Genomic DNA, 18,438 nt, shown 5'->3' on the forward strand with positions numbered 1-18,438 from the left:
TGGCATATCTTACTGATTTATACTACAATTTTTTTTTACAAATCCCCAGACAATCTTACCTTGCAGTCAGAGGGTTCACACCCTTTTCTGTGACACATGCTAAGTAGGCCTACCTTGATGACATTCAAACTCATGCCAGTTTGGTTACAGTTCAACAGTAATGATTACGTTTGTCTGACTGGTAGCAGTTGTTTGCACACGTGACCTTTGTTTTATTCAATCCACCTCCTGACGTAAGGATGTGCATATCTCTGCCACTTTGCTCCCTCTGCTGGCTACAGGGTTTCTATCAGACTCTCCTCCTCACACAGCTCCTTCAGTACAGCTGGTTTTCAGCAGAGGGCATAAGAATGCTAAATTGTTTCTCTCAAACAGGAAATGCATCTCCAGCATTATCTCTGACCCATGATCTCATAAGTAGCTGAATCTGTTTTAGGCCTACTCTTTATTATAACAGGCATGCATGTAACTATGATTAATACAATTGAAAACACCATACCAATTTGTGTTCTTACTGTTATTGAGTGGGATTGAACACTACCAAGTATCATTTCAATTGAAGAACATAATCCACAGTCACACCCAGAGAGTAGCATACTTATTTGTGTTTGGCAAATAAACTCTCATTTAATAAACACCTCAACAATTCCTTCGCAACATGCATTAATTCAGTAATATTATGGCTTTACTTGTAAATAATACATACAACATACTGGATTAGAAATCAAATGCAATGACAGAAACCAACATTTGGCACTTTTTGTTTTTGCAGAGAGAATTAAAAAAGCCCTGAAATACACATTCACATAACATAGATCAATTGATAGTGCATTTTAAACACAGAGACAACACACTATTCAAATAAATAACTCTCTTGTGCTACTGGCAGAGAAAGTTACATTTCCTCAAATCTTTATTATGAGAGGAGTAACACTGTCTTGTTTAAGTGTCTAGCTACCTCCCTGTGCATACTGCTGGTGCTCTTTGGTGTTGAAGAAGGCAAAGAATATCTTCCTCCAGCCCATGGCGTTGGCTAGGGCCTCCATGTCAGGTGTGAGCTCATCACAGCGACCCCTCACAGTCTGTTCCCAGAACTCTGGCGAGTTGCAGAGCTGGGATAACCCATTCCGTATTGAAATACAACACACACACACACAAACAGAGAAACACTAGTTCACTAACTAAACCCAGATTATATTTTCCTGACCGTGTTGTAGCCTAACTAGGGCCCTGAGGTTTTCCTTGTCCGTTCAAAAAACTCAGGGCCCTTAATGAAATAATATGCATATGAAAGAAATGTGCTTTTGCAAATGATTTGGCTACACACTATGCACTGGTTTCCTGGACACATATTACACCTAGTCCTGGATTTAAAAGCAATTTCAATGGAAATTCTCCTTAGATTACACTTTTTAGTCCAGGAGCAGATTACATTTGTATCTGGGAAACTTGCCCTTTGGGTTTGTAAAGCCCAGGCTCACCTTGTGGAACCTCTTTGTGGTCTGTGCCAGCTGTGCTACGTCTTCCAGTTCCAGGAAGGCCAGGATTTGGAGCAGTAGGTCATTGGGCAGGCGCTCCAGGTAGTCAAAGTTCCCTTGGCACAGTGCTTGGGTGTACTGTAGGATCTGCTGGCCAAACACCACACCTACCTGTTCTAGAGATGGGGAGTACACACCTACTCAGGGCAGTGCACTTTTCAAGACCCCCAAAAGGAACCATGTGCATCTACACCAAAACAAATAGAGTAGGTGATGTAGGCGTAATATTTCATGGCAGAGACTTGTAATGGAAACCTTACGCTGCATGCGGGCATCATGCAAAAAGTCATCGTGGGTCATCTTATTTTCTCCAGGTGCAGCACCCTTGAATTCAATCCGTAAAGAAATCTTCCACGATCTCCATATCACCTGAAGAGAAATTCAAAAATACATTGGCCTGTTATACAACTCAGTTCTCTCAAATCATCAGAGCCTTGTAATTAAACTATATCCAAAGCATGTTGAAACAGAAAAGTTATTTGCAGAAACAAATGTCTGATACATGAGGTTGATATGTAGCACTTTAAAGTACAATCATGTCAATGGAGAGCAACACTACCAAATCCAGTGCTGTCTACCATGCCTGCTGTGCTAATGTGTAGCCTTTATCCACAGCCACAGTCCAGCATTGTGCACTTTATCTGTTTTTAACTCCCTGCAATCCGAAGATACATATCAGATGGATGATCAAATATAAGAATTTACCTCAGTTTTAGTGACAGTAAGCTGAAAAAAGTCTTTTGTCGGAGGGGGACCCTGACCATTTATTTCAAACACTTTCTTCCCAAGTAGAGACGCCATTTTAGACGCTAAGTAGTTACCATGACAACGGAGAGAAGAGCGAAATATTTTGTGTGATAATGAGAGCGATTATGTTCGCAATTGTATACATTGAGTGATTGCTAATAATTTAAGTATATAAATACAATAATTATCAACCCACAATGTCATGTATATTTTCGAGAAACAGTTGTTGGATTAGGGGGTCACGACCCAGCGGATTAATATTTTGCAGCTATCCTACTGTGAGATATATCATTTCAAATTCTCTAAACACAACTGTAGACAATATTAAATACATTCGCTAAATTGTTATTGAATACATGCATTTATTTGGATCAGGTTCTGTTCAGTGTCGACTTTAACAACTCGAAAGTAGTTCCTAGCGGAAGAATGGGGCACTTTAGAGCGGAGGTATATTGCAGTTGCAGGTCCCTCAGCTGATGTGAAGGCTGAGAGAGTGAAGCTGGTGCACTGTCTGTTACAACTACAACACTGGAACAAATAGGTAATAACATAATATATATAACGTTCAGTGGCATCTTATTCAATAGTTTGAGGGGCTCGTTGAGCATTTAAGACTGAAATACTTGTGAGGAATGGAGAATCCGTCTCGCGAAAAAAATATGGTTTCCAATTGTCATCTCTCGAATCCTGTTCCTGCTTTCCTGTTTTTTTGTGTCTGTGTGTGATGCAAGCAGCAAAGAAGGTTCAGAGGCCATTTCGTTTTGTAACTTGTTTTGCCATAAACATACATTAGGTAGCTAGCGAAACAAAATAAGCTCGCTAACCAAACAACTCTTGAATTGGAAATCGCATAAGGTTAGCCTGTCGGCGAAACAAACATTTTAGCTAGTTAGTTGACTACCAGCGAGCTAACGTTAGCTAGCTCGCTATGTAGCTAACGTTAGCAGTTGTCTTAGTTAGCAGACTGCTTTCAGTTAGCGACATTTGTTAGCCGGTTAACACTCACTTTAGCTACATAACCCGAATCATATCGGGTTAAGGTCAACATGTAACGTTAGCTACCTAGCTAATATTAAAAAGCGGCTAACTAACGTCAGCTGCCTACCACCTCTTAAAAAGTTAAGAACGTGTAATTTAATATCGCATTCCCCATTAATAAATCTAACGTTCTAACAACTATGGTTGTTTGCCAACACTGTTAGCCAGCCAGCTAACGTTAGATAGCTAGGTAACATCACGTCAGGCTAGAGAGAACCGTAAGCAGCCAACTAACTTAACAAAGCTAACTAGCAGCAAGAAAAACGTTAGCTTCCTATTTGGCTAGGATAGCTAATCAAGTAAACGTTTGTTTAGCTAGCTAACTTATGTAGCTAACGTTACTTTGTTAAATCTTGCGTTTATTACACGTCGACAGCTGTGAAATTACTGAGGCGATTCAATAATTAGCAACTAGCCAGCGAACTACCGTTAGCTATTTAGCTAGATTATGGAAACGTTCGTTTTGTAATTAGTTACTGTTCGCTAGTTAACGTTAACAGATTGGATAATGCCGTGTGAATGTCGTTGGTTGAGGTTTCCGACATTCCCTTTGAATACACTATTGCATTAGCGTAGCTATCCTGTCCTAACAAGAAAGCTTGCTAGCTAAAGGTTAGCAAGCTTGTTAACTAGTACAGCTGAATCCTCTGGTGCGAAGTTAATAATAGTCCGACCGATGCTGTCATTTTCGATGGAAAGCTCAGGTAATTTATTTAGAGGACATTTGCCTGCCATTCCATTTGAGGTGGTTTCCATGCAAAATGTTTTATTTAGCTACACATTTTTGTGCTGTTGTCTTGATAACGTTCGTTTTACGACAACAGACCACCAACTACGCATTTTCATGCCACATAGCTAACGTTACATTCATACATAGCTAGCTAATATGTTATTTGTGGACTAGTCCGCATTTTTACATTAATAACCAGACATCTTAACTAATTGTAACGCGATAACGTTTGAATCTGAAAGGTGCCATACTAGGCTCTTTGTCTATTGCTAGCTAGCTAACGTTACTGTCAAATTGAAATTCCGGGACCGGGTTTGCTAACCACCTAGCTGGTGCTAACTACGTCAGATGAAGGCCTCTTTGTAAAACGAGATAGAAATAAATGAGTGTAGGCTAATAAAAGCTGGTTATAGTGAAAGCTATTATATTAACCCAAGTAGTGAACTGTGGATTGTACAGGACTACAGTGGAACATGGTAAAACACCAATTGTCAGTGTTGGGACGAATAAATAAACAAAGACTAGGATGTACAGTCAGAGAAGGCCTGGCTAAAATGGCCTTGCAAGCTTGCCAATTGTTCTTATTTTGTGATCAATATCGCAGTTCATTGGGTCTTAACATGAGTGATGGCATGAAGAATATGTAGCTAGTTTATCAGATTTTAAATGTTTTAACACGTGCATCATAATGAACTCCCTAAATGTTCACATTCCACCTTTGAGACCCTTAGACTCTTAACATGAGCATTTTTGCAATGCGTAATTAAAGATCATACCTCTTCATCATGATAATCTGATCATACATATCGGACTAATATTTACATAAACTCGCGTGCTTATTATAGCTTAGCTACTGTAACGTTACATGGTGAAGGCCCTTTACTGTTATGTAGCATAGGATTTTGACTTGCTGTATTTTGAGTGCTAGGCCTGAAATATTCACTTGTCTTTGTGCCATATTTCACTGGATATTACTGAAGTCGATTTGCACAGGAACTTTAGTGATTTAATTGATGGTGATATTTTGCTTAAAGAAATGCATAGCTAATTAATGGCAGAAATGTAGATTCCTTTGCAAATCATCTTGTTTGTTTACCTACCAACTTACTGTGTTGACTCTAGGGCTGGTAATTGCCACAGACCTGATTATATGATATTATCATGATACTTAGGCGCTGATATGTATTGCGACTCTAACAATTCTATGTGTTGTGATTCGATACTGAGATTTTATTGCGATTTGATCTTCCAAAAATGTTGGTCACTATATGTCTGCTGCAGAGTGACAAGAGATACATGAGAACGGGTTTTGGTCAGTCATGGAAATAAGTGTTAAACTAATTGGCTCCCTATTTAAAAAGATGGAGAACAAGCTATGATGGAAAAATACTGGAGTTTGTGTGGGTACAGCAAACAAGCACTAAAATAATGCGATATATAATTTGTCCTGCATATTTTTTGTACATCAATTAAACAAGTCAGCTTTTAAGTTATTTCACTACATAGCCTATTTGTTTGATAAAATACACGTTAGAAAAATATAAACGCAACATCCAACAATTTAAAAGATTCTGAGTTACAGGTCATAAGGAAATCAGTCAATATAAATAAATTAGGCCCTAATCTATGGATTTCACATGAATGGTCTTTACCTTTTAGAAAAATCTACATGTGTGGATCAGAAAACCAGTCAGTATGTGGTGTGACCATCATTTGCCTCATGCAGCGCGACACATCTCCTTCACATAGAATTGATCAGACTGTTGATTGTGGCCTGTGGAATGTTGTCCCACTCCTCTTCAATGGCTGTGCAAAGTTGCTGGATATTGGCAGGAACTGGAACATGGTGTGGTTTATGTTGATCCAGAGCATCCCAAACATGCTCAGTGGGTGAAATGTCTGAGTATGCAGGCCATGGAAGAACTGGGACATTCTCAGCGTACAGGAATTGTGTACAGATCCTTGCGACATGATTGGCACGACAATGGGCCTCAGGATCTCGTCACGGTATCTCTGCATTGAAATTGCCATCGATAAAATGCAGTTGTTGTCCTTATCTTATGCCTGCCCATACCATAATCCCACGCCTGCCCATACCATAATCCCACCACTACAACGGGGCAATCTGTTCAATGTTGACATCAGCAAACCGCTCGCCCACACGATGACACGTCTGCCATCTGCCTTGTACAGTTGAAACCGGGATTAATCCATGAAGAGCACCCTTCTCCAGCGTGCCGGGGGCCATCAAAGGTGAGCATTTGCCCACCCAAGTCAGTTAGAATGCTGAACCACTGTCATGTCAAGACCTTGGTGAGGATGACAAGCAAACCGATCTTCCCTGAGACGGTTTCTTACAGTTTGTGCAGAAATTCCTCAGTTGTGCAAACCCACAGTTTCATCAGCTGTCCGCTGGACTCGGATGTACCCACAGATGAAGAAGTCGGATGTGGAGGTCCTGGACTGGCGTGGTTACATGTGGTCCGCAGTTGTGAGGCCAATTGGACTTACTGCCAAATTCTCTGAAACTGCATTGGAGGTGGCCAATTGTGCTCTCCCTCAACTTGAGACATCTGTGGCATTGTGTTGTCTGTCAACTGCATATTTTTGACTTTTTATTGTCCACAGCACAAGGTGCAACTGTAATAATGATGCTGTTTAATCAGCTTCTTGATATGCCACACCTGTCAGGTGGATGCATTATATTGGCAAAGGAGAAATGCTCACTAACAGGGATGTAAACAAATTTGTGCACTGAGGCACTTTTTGTGCATATGGAACATTTCTGGGATCTTTTGATTTCAGCTCATGATACATGGGATTAACACTTAAATGTTGCATTTATATTTTTGTTCACTATAGAATATGGAATCTTGAAATTGCCTGTTGCAGAAACATTTTTTTTTTGTGCGTGTGCACATGATCATCATACACCATATCACCTTCATTTGGAAGTGCATTATTGAATGTCAGCCATAATATAAGACATTGTCTTGTATCCTGATTTTTACTTGATGTACACCCTATTTCCCAATGTGATTGTCTCCCTTTCCTATCAATTAGGACTTTTACTCGAGGCTGTTAAGTTCCCCTGTAATATGTTTCAGTGGAAGTAGGCCTACATTGCATTGTCAAAATAAAGGTTAAATAAATTAAATTGGGAACTCCGCTAACCTGTTACTTTGAGCCTCTGGCATTCCAACTCCATTCTGTCTGGTAGAAGACAAATGGGAATATCTAGTTTTCCAAATAATATCATTTGGTGAATTTAGTCATTTCAAACTGCACCATTTATCTTATGAAATCTAGCGTTTTTAAAATTCTATTCCGGGTTGAATTGAGTCTTGCGCAACAAAGAACACGCCATTGGTATCTCAATAATATCAAGGTTGTAGGGAACTGTCAGTTATCCTACTCATGATTTGAATTCATGCCCTGTACGATATCAATCATTCTCCTCCATTATAACTTGGCTGTAGATGCGTGGGTTGTTTAGTAACAAAATCGATGCATGCGCATCTTCTGGGCAAACAAAAGTCAATTCCAAAGGATTATTGAGGTGAAATATATATTTATATTTTTTTATTTAACTAGGCAAGTCCAGCTAAGAACATTGTTATTTACAATGACTCAATGTTAATTTGAAAACATAGCTAACCAAAAATTATAGATGTAGTTATCTAGTGAATTTTAGCTATATTATCATAGAGGTCAAATAAGTCCAAATATGACATGCTATCAAGTAGAGGTCGACCGATTTAATCGGAATGGCCGATTTTAAATTAGGGCCGAGTTCAAGTTTTCATAACAATTTTTGGATGCCGATTATGGCCGAGTTACATTGCATTCCACGAGGAGACTGTGTGGCAGGCAGACCACCTTGATACGCGAGTGCAGCAAGGAGCCAAGGTAAGTTGCTAGCGAGCATTAAACTTATCTTATAAAAAAAACAATCAATCTTCACATAACTAGTGATTAACTACACATGGTTGATATTTACTAGTTTAACTAGCTTGTGCTGCGTTGCATATAATCAACGCGGTGTCTGTTAATTTATCATCGAATCACAGCCTACTTCGCCAAATGGGGGGTGATTTAACAAAAGCGCATACGCGAAAAAAGCACAATCGTAGCAAATCAAATTTATTTATATAGCCCTTCTTACATCAGCTGATATACCAAAGTGCTGTACAGAAACCCAGCCTAAAACCCCAAACAGCAAGCAATGCAGGTGTAGAAGCACGGTGGCTACGCAAAACCTAGGAAAAAACCTAGAGGAACCAGGTTATGAGGGGTGGCCAGTCCTCTTCTGGCTGTGCCGGGTAGCACCAATGTACCTAACCATAAACATCAATGCCTTTATTAAAATCAATACACAAGTATATTTTTTTTAAACCTGCATATTTAGTTAACATTCATTTCTTTTACCAGGCATTATTAACTAGGGAAATTGTCACTTCTCTTGCGTTCAGTGCAAGCAGAGTCAGGGTATATGCAGCAGTTTGGGCCGCCTGGCTCTTTGCGAACCGTGAAGACCATTTCTTCCTAACAAAGACCGTAATTAATTTGCCAGAATTTTACATAATTATGGCATAACATTGAAGGTTGTGCAATGTAACAGCAACATTTAGACTTAGGGTTGCCACCCGTTCGATAAAATACTTGACGGTTCCATATTTCACTGAAAGAATAAACGTTTTTGAAATGATTGTTTCCGGATTTGACCATATTAATGACCAAAGGCTCGTATTTCTGTGTGTTTATTATAATTAAGTCTATGATTTGATAGAGCAGTCTGACTGAGCTTTGGTAGGCAGCACCAGGCTCGTAATCATTCATTCAAACGGCACTTTCCTGCATTTGCCAGCAGCTCTTCCCAATGCTTGAAGCACGCCGCTGTTTATGACTTCAAGCCTATTGACTCCCGAGATTAGGCTGGCAATACTAAAGTGCCTATAAGAACATCTAATAGTCAAAGGTATGTGAAATACAAATGGTATAGAGAGAAATAGTCCTACAATAACTACAACCTAAAACCTCTTAACCCGGAATGTTGAAGGCTCATGTTAAAAGGAACCAGCAGCTTTCATATGTTCTGAGCAAGGAACTTAAACGTTAGCTTTTTTTACATGCCACATATTGCACTTTTACTTTCTTGTGATTCTGCATTATTTAAACGAAATTGAACATGTTTCATTATTTATTTGAGACTAAATTGATTTTATTTATGTCTTACATTATTTAAAAATAAGTGATCATTCAGTATTGTTGTAATTGTCATTATTCTAAAAATCGGCCTATATAAATGTTTTTAATCGGTATCGGATGTTTTTGGTCCTCCAATAATCGCTATCGGCATTGAAAAATCATAATCGGTTGACCTCTACTATCAAGAACAAGATACAACTAGCTGAAACAAGCCACCTACATTTCCCCACATGGCACATTCTTGCAATTGAACGGTCCAATATCCAGAAACAATTGTCAAACAGTCTTTGCCCCATAGATGCACATTTTCATGACGCTGTCAAGCAACACGTCTACAGCTGGTCATATTCACCACTGCAGGGGGGGAGGGCGAAAGTATGCTTATTTTTGTGTAATAGTATTAGTGTAATGGTATATGCACCCACTCCATTGTGTATTGTTTCCCTCGTATTTCATGACCCTACTCAACACACCAACCCCACTTTTGTCGAGAAAGCAAATGGTGGCAGTAGGTGCATGGAACACCCTCTGAGTTGGTTCTCCAAAGACTCTGTATGCTTTCTTCAGTGATTGATTGGCTATGACAAGCAAACCCGCAGACTCTTAGTAATGGGTTATCCCCCAGTGACCTGGAGACGATGTAGACTAAAGACAATTGGTGGCTGTTCTCTCTGTTCTAATCTATACTGAACAAAAATATAAATGCAACTTGCAACAATTTCAAAGTTCTTATAAGAAAGTCAGTCAATTGAAATAAATTCATATGGGTCTAATCTATGGATTTCGCATGACTGGGCAGGGACGCAGGGCGCGGTCAATCAGAATTAGTTTTTCCCCACAAAAGGGCTTTATTGCAGACAGAAATACTCCTCTGCACCTCTCCTGACAAACCTGTAGGTGAAGGAGCCAGATGTGGAGGTCTTGGGCTGGCGTGGTTACATGTGGTCTGCGGTTGTGAGGCTGGTTGTACGTACTGCCAAATTCTCTAAAATGTTGGAGGCAGTTTATGGTAGAGAAATGGTCATTAAATTCTGTGTGACACAACTGCACATTTTAGTGGCATATTATTGTCCCCAGCACAAGGTGCACCTCTGCAATGATCATGCTTTTTAATCAGTTAATCCAGACAGGGGTGACAAATTATCTTGACAAAGGATAAAATGCTCACTAACAGGGATGTAAACAAAATAGTGTACAACATTTTAGAGAAATAAGCTTTTTGTGCATATGGAACATTTCTGGCATCTTTTATTTCAGCTCATGAAACCTGAGACCAGTACTTTACATGTTGCATTTTATATATTTTTTCAGTGTAGGTCTCTTCATGTTCCCAGGATAATACTTAGCCTAGATGTGTTGGCTTATGTGATATTGCGATTTTTAAATCTATCTGCGTCGTTTAGTTTGTTGTGGACAGTCATTTTGGGCCTGTCGTCATTGTCTCTGTTTGGATCAATCCGCCCTCTATATTTGGGCTGATTAGATTTCAGAGCTGTATGTAGCCGTGTGATGCGTTTTGGCTTGAGGCTCATTGATCTCGCTGGCTGCCCTGTGCTGCCTCCAAACAAATGGTAATGTGTAACGTGAGTAATAGGATTTCCCACTAATTGGTCTTTTGACTAATCACATGAGATTTTTCTGATCTGATTGATCCAAAATGATTGGAAAAAAAGATCGGAGTTGGGCTGCCTTTTAAACGCAGCCAATGTGGTTTTGAGAGTGATAATGTGGGGTTGAGGGGCTACTATATATATTTTTTTCCCCCAAACTGCAGCATTGATGGCATCAACAGCCACCACCAACACATGTTAATTGTATTGTACTTGGTTTTGGAACATGTCACTCACATCCTGATGTCTCACCCACGATCTGATGTGTTTTTCTTTTCTCTCCTCCTCGGTCTAGTGAATGGTAGTGTCTAGAAAGGGTATGTCCCTTCAGGAGAGAGGTGCCAATGTCCAACCGGCCTAATTCCAATCCAGGGGGGTCACTGCGCCGTTCACAGAGGAACACTGCTGCGGCCCAGCCACAAGACCATACAGTCGCGGGAAGGTAAGCCACCAAGCACATTTTAATATCTTTCTCGTTTGTTTGTGTTAAGTATTGGAGTCTGCCTGTATGTTTGAACATGTGAGGGCATGCTTGAAGCTGTTCTCTACTGTATAGTCTTCTACTTTTCTCAAAATGGCTGCCATTATTCCTGTTCACCATTGATATTAGAACTTTAAGGGCCTAAACCTTATCAGAGCTGGAGCTGATAACGTTCATTCTGTTTCAAAATATTTCTTAAGCTTTTCCAATGTGTTTAAGTGAAAGGAAAAGCATTGTGCGGTATTTTATATTAATCTACCAGTTCACCCACATTTAGGTTGTTTTTGCACAGTGTTGTACAGAGGCATTCCTTGGAGCAGTACAGGATGGGTGAACAATGATAGGGGAATGACTAAGTATTTTATTAATGATATGGAGTGATTACGCAAAACCCACACTCACTTGCTCTTTAATTCCCAACCTTACAGGTTGCAGTCAGAGCAGGTAAAACATAAAACAAATTCCCCTCCTGAAAGTAGAAGACCTAAATCTAAGGCTTCCAAAGCCGCACCCAGCTCAGCCTCTGGCCAGTCCAGGGGGCACAGCTCAAGAAGGTACCCCTCCTCTCTCCTTAGCACTCACTGTGTGTTTGTGGGGTCTGCTTTTGACAATAGACTATTGCGCTTAAATAAAAATGTGTTTTAAATATGGTTTGTTTTCTATCTATTGCGCCCTTGCCTATTCATTCTAGGCCTATATTAATTGAATGGAAGCATTGTACTTGATCGCTTTGTCTTTCCAGTTTGGAAACTGTGCTAAAAGGTTCTCTTTCTCCTCTCCTCCACCATCCTGGCAGTAGCAGTCTGTCACTGTCTGTGGCTTCATTTGTGCTGCAAGACGACCCAGAGGCCGCAGGGACATCAGAGCGAGAGCCAACAGGCCACCAATCCAAGAGTGAAGGCACCACCCGAGGGTTGAAGAGAAGTTCTGCACCTGACCTCAACAACACCTACACCCCCACCCCAGCCAAGAAGTCCAAATCCCACCCTCCACCCAGAGACCATACCACTGAGGCCAAGAAAGGCCCTGCCAAGTCCTCCAAGAAGAGACCCCTGGCTCCAGAGTTGCCCGCGCCCACAGGCCGCGGCCAGAGCAGCAAGAGCGGGGCCTCTGGGGCCTCACCGACCCAGAAACGGAAGAAGGCTGACTCCCTCCCCGGTCTGAGCAGCACTGCTGGGTCCCTCCCCAACCGTACCGACGGCAGATCTGCAAAACCCACCAAGCTGGCGTCGAAATCGGCCGCCTCAGCCAAAGCTGGGTGTAGCACCGTGACTGACTCCTCCTCTTCTGCCTCCACCTCTTCCTCCTCCTCCACCGGCGCCAACAGTGCCACCGCCACGCAGGGCGCCAGGCTCAAGCAGGGCAAAGACCAGAACAAGGCACGTCGCTCCCGCTCCGCCTCCAGCCCTTCCCCACGCCGAAGCACCCGCGACAGGGAGCAGGCCAAAGCCGCAGTCTCGTCCAAGTTTGAGTGGGCCTCCCGCTTCAGTCCCAAAGTCAACCTGCCAAAGCCTAAACTGTCCCTACCTGGCTCCTCCAAGACCGAGAGCACCTCCAAACCTGGGCCCTCAGGACTACAAGCCAAACTAGCAAGTGAGTCTGTCCCGCCCTCTCCTCATACCTGTGTACCGTTTCCCTTCAACCAAGGGGGAGTTGTTTGGGGTGCTCATATTTGTAATGGTCAGCCATGCAGGGTTCGGCATGGGGCTCTGGTAGAGGTTACTCTTCGGGATTAAATGTCACAGGGACAGGACCCCTGTTGCGGCGTCTGTTACAGAAACTCACTCTGCACTGGGACCTGCTGCTGCCGGGGTGACTGCTTCTCACGCCAGGCACACTCCACACACACACACACACACACACACACTCCAAGTGGGGATTAACCCTGCGCAGACAGTCAGTGCTCATAAACATGCATGACATTACCTTGCGGATAAACTCCCACGGACACAAGTGTAACTGATATAGGCAGTCCCAATTCTCATCTTTGTTCCCTTTTGGCCCTAACCCTTCAATGTTTAGTGTCTGGATTAGCATCACAGGGTAGTGGCTCAACTGTAGCCTGTTGGACTGTGGTGCAAATGGATATTTTGTAAAGGAAGGACACTGATTCACTAGGTGTTGGGTAGGTGGTGAGGGCTAGCTAATGTGCTCGGAGGCATTTAAAATACTTTTGCTGTCAGATCAGACACAATCATCCCTGAGGTTATGGATGTCACACCACAGCGATGCGTTGTGGGACTTGTAGTGTAGGATGGTCAGACCGCTGCTGTGGTGCGTTTTGAAGAAGTGAATGACTGCATGGCTCCAAATGTCAAGTCTCATACAGTTTGAGTTTAAAGCTCATAGGTGGGTTAGGGGGAGGTGTCACGAATGTAGTGCATGCGGGCGAGTGGAAGATGATCAGTGGGTCAGTGTGTTCTGGGTTGGAGATTCTAAGATGGTAACCGAGGCTAGGCACGCTGCCACAGGGCCCAGCTCCAAACATGTGCCCGCTCTGAGAGGTCCTGACCAGACCGCCCTGCCTGCCTGCCCGTTGACTAGCAAGCATCAGATTCTCACTGGGGAGGGGAGCAGAGAGTGATTCACCCACTTTTATTAAGTAGGGAGGGGCACAGATTGTCACTTCTAGTGCACGCTGTCACACATACACTCAACATCTATTCTCAGTCTCTGTGGACTATGCTGCTATAATGGTAAGTAAGCCAGATTGCATTGTGGGGTACGAGATGTAGCTGTGATGGCGCAACAGGCTTTCTGCTGTAGCAACAATACATTGCCATTTAGATTCTTCTGTTGGGTAACTGGTGGTGTTACTTGGGTTAATGGGTGAGGGGCGTGTGTGGTTGCGTTTGTGACTACTTGTCTGCTGACAGCCCCTGTATTGTATGCGTGTTGGGAAAAGGTCAGTCGTGTTCATATCTTTGCACTCTGTGTTGGGATCCTTAGGTTTAGCGTGAAGGTTGTTCTGTTCTAGGTCTCTACTAGTGAGAGAGGCTATTTATACTCTCCCAGCGTCTGTGGCACTGGGCTCTCGACTGAGAAACACCAGAGCTGTCAGTGTTTGACTCTCCTCCCTGGGTGGCTCTTACTGTTATGAGTGACTGGTGCTGACCCCCTCTGAACCAGTCCTTGCTTTTGACCGTTATGTCACTTGTCAAACACTAACTGTATTTAGCCAAGGTGGCTGGCTTCAGTTAAAACCAGGTTTTGGGTAAAAAAAAAAAAAAAAATTGAGGTATTAAACTGAAATTCCAGTTTATCTACTGGGAAAACGCTGGTTATCACTGTCCAAACAGTTCAGGTTGGGTGGAATATCTAAGCCACCAGTTGGTTAGTAATGGTTGTAGACCAAACCAACATTATAGAAAGGTGCGTCTGCGTAACTTAATCATTTGCAAACAAGTAATTCCTTTTAACTGATGGAAATGGATAAACTGGTTATCCTGATAGTGGGCCACTCGAGGTGTTAGATTGCGCTATCACTGTGGTTTATCCTCTTTTGTCTTGGCTGTTTACTCATTGGCTCCTTGTTTCTCTCATCAGGTTTGAGGAAGTCCACTAAGAAGCGCAGCGAGTCTCCTCCAGCAGAGCTCCCCAGCTTTCGGCGGAGCACACGTCAGAAGACCACGGGCTCCTGCGCCAGCACCAGGTACTACAGCCTCACACTGCTCTTAATGTCATCTCTCAACTTCTCCAGTCTAAAGACCCAAGTCAATTGTAGTCGGTTGTATGTTGGTGTGCACAAAAAGTATTTAACAATACATCCAATATTTTATGGAAGTAGGTGGCTTCCTTGGCAATACCTAATGAAATTGTCCCCAAGATGTCAATCTTTCAGTGCATTACGGAAGTGTGTTGTCAGTCATAACATGTTTAAAAGGGAAAATCCACTCCAGACATGAAACACCTGTCAATTTGGCTATAGTCTATGTTCTATGAGTGGGTAAAATAACTATTTTCACCATGTCAACTTAGAAGTGTGAAATCGTGTTGTAATGCATTATAAGGTTCTCATCAGTGCAGATGGGGAATAATGCATTTCACAACGCTTTTAAAACAATTACCTGTGCTCCAGATCGCACAATGCACGTTTCTCCGCTCCCTCCTCGCCCATGTCTGTGGGAAAGCGTAGATTCGGTAACGAATCTATGGAATTCGACCAAACCATGGAAATTCTATGTAAACACCACACATGCGTACTTCCCTGGGGAAAAGATTCAGAATCCTCTTATTGCTGCCCTTCAAAATTAGCCTACTTTAGGCTATTGTTTGTATTTTACAGTGTTGGGGTAAAAATCTGAGTATAATGCTTGAGTGGATGTCAACACAAATTCATCTTAACGTCATCACCAATCAACTGCATCACAATTAAAACGTCTTCAACTACCACCACCAATTCTATATGGCTAGCTATGCTACCAACTTAAACAAATGGGAGTTAGCATTTAGCAGACATTTTTCCAAACACGAAAATTGTGACCACGTTGTGAGCCTATTAGAACTCCTAAATTGGGACAAATATCCACTTTGTTAGACCAGATTCTTTGAATGTTCTCCAAAGACGACATCCTTGCGCTTTCCTCCGTACTACGTTCCATTTACCTTTTCACCACATAGTGCCTTGCAAGAGTATTCATCCCCCTTGGTGTTTTTCCTATTTTGTTGCATTACAACCTGTAATTTAAATTGATTTTAATTTGGATTTCATGTAATGGACATAAACAAAATAGTCCAAATTAGTGAAGTGAAATTTCTTTAACTTAAAATTATTACAAAAAAAAGTAAAACCTGAATAGTGGTGTGTGCATATGTACACCCCCTTTGCTATGAAGCCCCAAAATAAGATATGGTGCAACCAATTGCCTTCAGAAGTCACATAATTAGTTAGATCACACACAGGTGGACTTTAAGTTTCACATAAACTGAGTTTACACACACACAGATCTTCACAATTCCTGACATTTAATCCTAGTAAAAATTCCCTGTCTTAAATCAGTTAGGATCACCACTTTATTTTAAGAATGTGAAATCTCAGAATAATAGTGATTTATTTCACATTCCCAGTAGGTCAGAAGTTTACATGCTACCAAATACTAATTGAGTGTATTGCCTTTAAATTGTTTAACTTGGATCAAAAGTTTCAGGTGGCCATCCACAAGCTTCCCACAATAATTTGGGTGAATTTTGGCCCATTCCTCCCGACAGAGCTGGTGTAACTGAGTCAGGTTTGTAGGCCTTCTTGCTCACACACACTTTTTCAGTTCTGCCACAAATTTTCTATGGGATTGAGGTCAGGGTTTTGTGATGGCCACTCCAATACCTTGACTTTGTCCTTAAGCCATTTTGCCACAACTTTGGAAGTATGCTTTGGGTCATTGTCCATTTGGAAGACCCATTTGCGACCAACCTTGAACTTCCTGACTGATGTCTTGAAATGTTGCTTCAATATATCCACATAATTTTCTATCCTCATGATGCCATCTATTTTGTGAAGTGCCCCAGTCCCTCCTGCAGCAAAGCACCCCCACAACATGATGCTGCCACCCCTGTGCTTCACGGTTGAGATGGTGTTCTTCGGCTTGCAAGCCCCCCCTTTTTCCTCCAAACATAATGATGGTCATTATGGCCAAACGGTTCTATTTTTGTTTCATCAGACCAGAGGGCATTTCTCCAATAGGTATTATCTTTGTCCCCATGTGCAGTTGCAAACCATAGTCTGGCTTTTTTATGGCGTTTTTGGAGAAGTGGCTTCTTCCTTGCTGAGCGGCCTTTCAGGTTATGTCGATATAGGACTCGTTTTACTGTGGATATAGATACTTTTGTACCTGTTTCCTCCAGCATCTTCACAGGGTCCTTTGCTGTTGTTCTGAGATTGATTTGCACTTTCGCACCAAAGTACGTTCATCTCTAGGAGACAGAACGCGTCTCCTTCCTGAGTGGTATGATGGCTGCGTGGTCCCATGGTGTTTATACTTGCATACTATTGTTTGTACAGATGAACGTGGCCCCTTCAGGCGTTTGGAAATTGCTCCCAAATATGAACCAGACTTGTGGTGGTCTACAATTTATTTTTCTGAGGTCTTGGCTGATTTCTTTTGATTTTCCCATGATGTCAAGCAAAGAGGCACTGAGTTTGAAGATAGGCCTTGAAATACATCCACAGGTACACCTCCAATTGACTCAGGCTAATTGACATCATTTATCAAAAGCTTCTATAGCCGTGACATCCTTTTCTGGAATTTTCCAAGCTGTTTAAAGGCTTAGTGTATGTAAACTTCTGACCCACTGGAATTGTGATACAGTGAATTACAATTTAAATAATCTGACTTGCCAAAACCTTAGGTTGTTAACAATATTTTTTTGGAGTGGTTGAAACACTTCAGTTGGAGTCAATAAAACTCATTTTTCAATCACTCCACAAATTTATTGTTAACAAACTATAGTTTGGGCTTAAATGTTTGACCCAAGTTAAACAATTTTAAGGAAATGCTACCAAATACTAATTGAGTGTATGTAAACTGCTGACCCACTGGGAATGTGATGAAAGAAATAAAAGCTGAAATAAATAATTCTCTACTATTATTCTGACATTTCACATGTTTAAAATAAAGTGGTGATTGACTGACCTAAAACGGGGATTTTTTACTTGGATTAAATGTCAGGAATTGTGAAACTGAGTTTAAATGTATTTGGTTAACTTCTCTAGGGTATGTGGGACGGTAGCGTCCCACCTCGCCAACAGCCAGTGAAATAGCAGAGCGCCAAATTCAAAACAACAAATCTCATTCAAATTTCTCAGACATACAAGTTTTATACACCATTTTAAAGATAATCTTCTCATTAATCCAACCACAGTGTCCGATTTCAAAAAGGCTTTACAGCGAAAGCATAACATTAGATTATGATAGGACCGCACCTAGACAAGAAAAACCACACAGCCATTTTCCAAGCAAGGAGAGGTGTCACAAAAACCAGAAATACAGCTAAAATAATCACTAACCTTTGATCTTCATCAGATGGCACTCATAGGACTTCATGTTACACAATACATGTATGTTTTGCTCGATAAAGTTCATATTTATA

General features: G+C 41.6%; 2 protein-coding genes across 13 annotated transcripts in view; one reads left to right on the forward strand and one right to left on the reverse strand.

Moving 5' to 3' along the window:
• Window positions 1–585: 585 nt before the first annotated feature.
• Window positions 586–3,137, reverse strand: fbxo36a (F-box protein 36a). 2 transcript variants are annotated; one of them, XM_029772808.1, is made up of 4 exons: window positions 2,909–3,137; window positions 1,799–1,907; window positions 1,482–1,654; window positions 586–1,112 (listed from the first exon to the last, which is right to left on the reverse strand). In XM_029772808.1, the coding sequence occupies exons 1-4, from the start codon at window positions 3,038–3,040 to the stop codon at window positions 951–953; spliced, it is 576 nt and encodes a 191-aa protein (XP_029628668.1). In that variant the 5' UTR covers window positions 3,041–3,137; the 3' UTR covers window positions 586–950. The 2 variants fall into 2 exon arrangements, with proteins under 2 accessions (XP_029628668.1, XP_029628669.1); XM_029772809.1 differs by lacking the exon at window positions 2,909–3,137 and adding an exon at window positions 2,244–2,477.
• The window catches only part of LOC115206143 (E3 ubiquitin-protein ligase TRIP12), a 51,828-nt gene continuing 36,109 nt past the window's right edge, over window positions 2,720–18,438 (forward strand). For 5 of the 11 annotated variants that reach the window (XM_029772777.1, XM_029772783.1, XM_029772779.1 and 2 more), the window contains exons 1-5: window positions 2,720–2,826; window positions 11,167–11,313; window positions 11,781–11,906; window positions 12,149–12,945; window positions 14,899–15,004. In XM_029772777.1, the coding sequence (XP_029628637.1) occupies window positions 11,216–11,313; window positions 11,781–11,906; window positions 12,149–12,945; window positions 14,899–15,004 (1,127 nt within the window). In that variant the 5' untranslated portion in view covers window positions 2,720–2,826; window positions 11,167–11,215. The remainder of the gene's footprint in view (window positions 2,827–11,166; window positions 11,314–11,780; window positions 11,907–12,148; window positions 12,946–14,898; window positions 15,005–18,438) is intronic. The other 6 variants (XM_029772778.1, XM_029772782.1, XM_029772785.1 and 3 more) reach the window with 2 other exon arrangements.

This window comes from Salmo trutta, chromosome 13 (genome assembly GCF_901001165.1).
Source record: "Salmo trutta chromosome 13, fSalTru1.1, whole genome shotgun sequence".
NCBI lineage: Eukaryota > Metazoa > Chordata > Actinopteri > Salmoniformes > Salmonidae > Salmo > Salmo trutta.